The sequence below is a fragment of the Berghia stephanieae genome, chromosome 2, assembly GCF_034508935.2.
Source record: "Berghia stephanieae isolate SIO BIC M18660-M18661 chromosome 2, UCSD_Bste_1.3, whole genome shotgun sequence".
NCBI lineage: Eukaryota > Metazoa > Mollusca > Gastropoda > Nudibranchia > Aeolidiidae > Berghia > Berghia stephanieae.
In genome coordinates, this window is record NC_088361.1 from 111,498,887 (window position 1) to 111,503,886 (window position 5,000).

General features: G+C 38.1%; 1 protein-coding gene across 1 annotated transcript in view; it reads right to left on the reverse strand.

Annotated features, from left to right (window-relative positions):
• LOC144966242 (uncharacterized) overlaps positions 1–5,000 on the reverse strand; it is a gene marked incomplete in the record, with an annotated part of 36,159 nt that overhangs the window by 30,006 nt on the left and 1,153 nt on the right. Inside the window, 1 exon segment of the mRNA XM_078902426.1 lies at positions 4,580–5,000. This exon segment is cut by the window's right edge and continues 1,153 nt beyond it. Within this exon segment, the coding sequence (XP_078758552.1) occupies positions 4,580–5,000 (421 nt within the window).

A 5,000-nucleotide genomic window follows, 5' to 3' on the forward strand; every position in this document is an offset into this window, starting at 1 on the left:
CTTTGTTGGTATTTTTTTTCTTACACCACTGTGACATTTAATGTTTACATCTATTCCTGCATTAAGTGATACAAACGATTACAACATTTCATTAAGTCTACTTCAAATCCACTTAAACCATTGAAAATTATTTCAATCCCGTACTTCGTGGCTCATCATATGGTGAAAACACTCAAACCTGAGGCGTCGAGATGTCTTGATTCAAGTCCCAGGTTTGAGAGGTTTTTTTGTTTGTTTTTTTTTTTTTACCCAAGATGAGGGTCATTTAAATCGATTGATATTTGAAGGACGAGTTTTCTGGCCAAATTTTTTAATGCGTGTTTTCTAGAGTACGACAGTTAACTGGCCAAAAAAATAATGTTTAAAAAAAAACAAAACAAAAATGTTTTAAAAACAAAAATGTTAAAAAAAAAACAGAAAAAAAAAACAAACAAAAACAAAACAAATTGAGCTTTTTTATAGAGCGCAATATCCACTAAACGTGCTCAAAGCGGTTTACAAACGTCCTATCCTACTGCTTTAGCCGTCATAGAGTTATTTCAGTTATCACAAAACATAATGTGATTCCTTGGTCCTTATAAAAAAAAGGGGGAGGGGGGGGGGTGTGGTCCCGATAGCTCAGTTGGTAGAGCACTCGCTTCACATGCAAAGGGAACGAGATCGATCCCGGAGGCAGTCGAGATTTTTTTTTTCTGCCCCCCCCCCCCCCCCTCGCCCCCCTTCCTGTCCACCCAATAGTGAATGGGTGGGTAGCTGAGTCTGATAGATTTGGTGAAAAGTACTTTGCGATAGACTAGCGTCGTAATAGAAAGGATAGCAAGCAATTGCTTTTGTCTGTTTCACGCTATAGAAACCGGGATAAACTCCGGCCGTTAACAGCGTTGTCTCTATAGGACAAAAATTGTAATTTATATCAGCTAACAGGCGTCATGTTTCGTCCTACATGTTAAGTGTTGTTGTTGGCTAGGGGTCCCTTGTAAAGCGATTTGAGCACGTTTGGTGGATATTGCGCTATATAAATGCTCATGTTAGTCGCGGTTTTTAAACTCACTTTGTATTATCTGGTTCTCTACTATGTAATAAAAACAAACAAACAAACAAACAAACAACATAAAAAGAACAACCCCCCCCCCAAAAAAAAATAAAAAAATAAATCCTTGTGCTTTTAAACAAGGCAATATCCACTAAACGTGCTCAAAGCCCTTTTAAAAAGGGTCCTGGCCAACAGCAACACGTGACATATATGACGAGACATGACGCCAGTTACGCGATATTACACTTTTTTTCCGACAAAGACAACGTTGTTAACGACCAGGTACTTATTTTACACCTGAGTACGGTGAAGGAATGTGAGTAAAGAGCCTTTTCCAAGGACTCAACTATGCGCCGACCGAGGCTCGAACATAGGACCTTCCGATCCAAAAGCCAGTGCCATTCCACAAGACAACATAGCCGCACATTTAGTGACTTGTAATATTGTACGGTAATACTTGTCTCGTTTGACTCACAGAAAAATACCCTTCGAGTTTTAAAAATTTCCAATTTTCTGTGGCAATTCTATGTAATGTAAATGTTGTTGCTCGAAGCTCAAACAAATAAATAACAATGTGAAATTGAATGTAAGCAATTTAATATACGAAAACAGATAAAATGGACGTTTCGGGTTTCCCATTTATCAACAAAATAGGTTGAATGAATCACTATAGATGAATAAGATAATGTGGTAGTGACGTTGTAAAGATGAATAAACACTCCTTATTTATTGTTTATTCATCTTAACAACGTCACTACCACATTATCTCATTCATCTATAGTGTTTCATTCATCCTGTTTTGTTGATAAAGGGGAAACCTGAAACGTCCATTTTATCTGTTTTCGTAATTAAATTGAAGCTTACATTTAGTTTCACATTGTTATTTATTTGTGGCAATTCTAAGAGTTCAAATCGGTTCAAATCGGAGAGTTAGTTAACTCACTCAATCCTAGAGATTTTTGCTACTTTTCAAAATTTGAAGATAAAAAATGTATTAAAAATGAGCATGTGCATATCGATATATTTGTATTCAACTATCTACCATTAACGTATAAAAATGAATCACATGAGCTTTGATACTACGCCTATAATTTGTCGCAGAAAAATGTAATAAATTATAGGCATGGGGTAAAAGTGCAATTGCTTTTGTCCGTTTCACGCTATAGAAACCGGGATAAACTCCGGCTTCATGGCCCGAATCGTTCTGAAGGACAACGTTAATTAGATTATAAGAATGCAAGTGGTGACAAAAAGATGAAAAACAAAACAAAATAAAGCGAAACAGAACAACTTATGTACAATTTAAAAGTAACCCGGGTAAAGTACGGATGTAGTCGGTGTTAGGGTTGTAAGAGTTAAATGACTTGTTTTCTGTCTTTCCGTGACTTAAGAGAGTCGTGTCCTTATATATTTCATCAATTGTAAATTTTAAAATAAATTCAATAAATAGGAAAGTATGGTACGAATTGAAAAATCACATGACAACTTCAAAAATAAAGATTTTTTTTTTTTTTAAATAAAAAATGGAAAATTAAAAGAACAAGGAAAAAAATAAACAACAAATGTTTTGGACTCAAACCCCTTCTTCGGCTAACAACGGTAACAACAAAAACGATGATCTAAAAGGGAGATTATGGTGTAAACAAAAATTGATAATACAGCCTTCCACTATGGGAGGTCGTAACCCCACCCAGTATTACAAGGTTGAGAGGATGGGTTACAAATCTGAGCTTTGATAAAGCGCGTATTTCAAAATTTGGCCAGTCCTTTAATTACCTATCGATTTAGATGACTCTCATCTTGGCAAAAACTCTCAAACCTGGGACTTCGCAAATTGATCTATATTTGAAGGACGAGTTTTCTGGTCAAATGTTTAAATACATATTTTTGTGAGGCTATGTAGCCTAGTGGTATGACACTCGCCTTTGGATCGAAAAGTCCAGGGTTCGAGTCCCGCTGCTCTGAGCGGCGCATAGTTGAGTCCTTGGAAAAGGCCCATTACTAACATTCTATCAACGTACTCAGATGTAAAATGAGCACCCGGCGGTCAACAGCGTTGTCTCTGTCGGAAAAAAAAATGTAATATAGAATCACAGGCGTCATGTTAAGTGTAGCTGTTGCCTAAGGACCCCTTGTAAAACGCTTTGAGCACATTTAGTGGATATTGCGCTATATCAATGCTCAAGTTTAAGTTTATGCTGAAGTTTTTATTTTTTTTTCAAAATTTTAGTTATCTGGTCAAAAAAAAAAAAAAAAAAAAAAAAGAAAACAGACCTACCTATTACAACGAAAAATCCGTAAAATTACGACATTTTGGTTCCATTTTCAGAACTTCATGAATATCACAAAGTCATTAAAACTTATTGAAACGGAATGTTGATTCCAGACCTAGACATGATTTTATGGATTTTGAAGTGTTATTTATTCGTTGTAAAAAAGTAAATTATTGTTCTATAGATAGTATGCGCTTGGCTAAGAAGCCCATAACATTGCCATCCGGAAGTATAACGGACCAACACACAAAACTGTGTGTATCCATGAACGTTTATAGTCGGGTTAATACAGTTCAGTGAGCATTACTCATAAACGCGGATGGCAAAAAACAATAACAAAGACCTGAGTGACGTCATCTGCATACTATTTATAATGTTAGCGACGACAATATTTCTCTCCTAAAAACTACGAATTTTTAAATTTTAAATAAGGCAGGTCTGAAAAAACAATCGCTGTCCTCACATCATGTCGGTCTATGAAGGGTCAAAAACCCCAAAACAATAATTTAAAAATTTGAGATTTATATAGCGCAATATCCACTAAATGTGCTCAAAGCGCTTTACAAGGGGTCCCTGGTCAACAGCAATATTTAACATGTAGGACGGGACATGCCGCCTGTTAGGCAATATTACAATTTTTCGAACAAAGACAACGCTGTTAACGGCCAGGTACTCATTTTACACCTGAGTACGGTGAGAGAAAGTGAGTAAAGAGCCTTTTCCAGGGACTCAACTATGCGCCGAGCGCGAGGCTCGAACCCAGGACCTTCCGATCCGAAAGCGAGTGTCATACCACAAGACCACATAGCCGCACAAAAACAATGATTTTCCTCACCTTTAGCAAATGCATTATGTCGGTCTATGAAGGACCAAAAACCCAAAAACAATCATTGTCCTTACCTTTAGCAAATGCATTATGTCGGTCTATGAAGGGCCAAAAACCAAAAGCATATGCTACTTAGCAATGCATTATGTCGGTCTATGAAGGGCCAAAAACCCAAAAGCAATCATTGTCCTACTTTAGCAAATGCATTATGTCGGTCTATGAAGGGCAAACCAAAACAACATTGTCCTTACCTTTAGCAAATGCATTATGTCGGTCTATGAAGGGCCAAAAACCCAAAAACAATGATTGTCCTTACCTTTAGTAAATGCATTATGTCGGTCTATGAATGGTCAAAATACCCCAAAACAATCATTGTCCTTACCTTTAGCAAATGCATTATGTCGGTCTATGAAGGGCCAAAAACCCAAAAACAATCATTGTCCTTACCTTTAGCAAATGCATTATGTCGGTCTATGAAGGCAAGGTCTGGACGTCCGAAAGGTACGGGGTAAAACTGATTGACCAGAGCATTGTGGTAGGGGTGGAGGGCAGCTGATGTGGGGTTGAGGTAGGCTTGAGGAAGAAGAGCTGGGTCGTACACTGCCACTGGCTTGTAAACACCAGCGCCTGGGAGATGGGCGGCCAGGCTTGAAGCGTTTATGGGCGTTGGGCGCGTTATGGAGGTGTGGGAGTGTGGCTGGTGTGATGGGATTTGTGGGTGGTGGGAGTTTGAGAGCATGGGGTAGGAGATTGGAGGCTGTGGTGGTAGGAAATTGGATGATGTTGATGATGATGATAATGAGGAGGAGGAGGAGGATGGTGGTGTTGTTGTTGGGGAATGTGGAGATTTTGGGATCGTTGGTGGTGT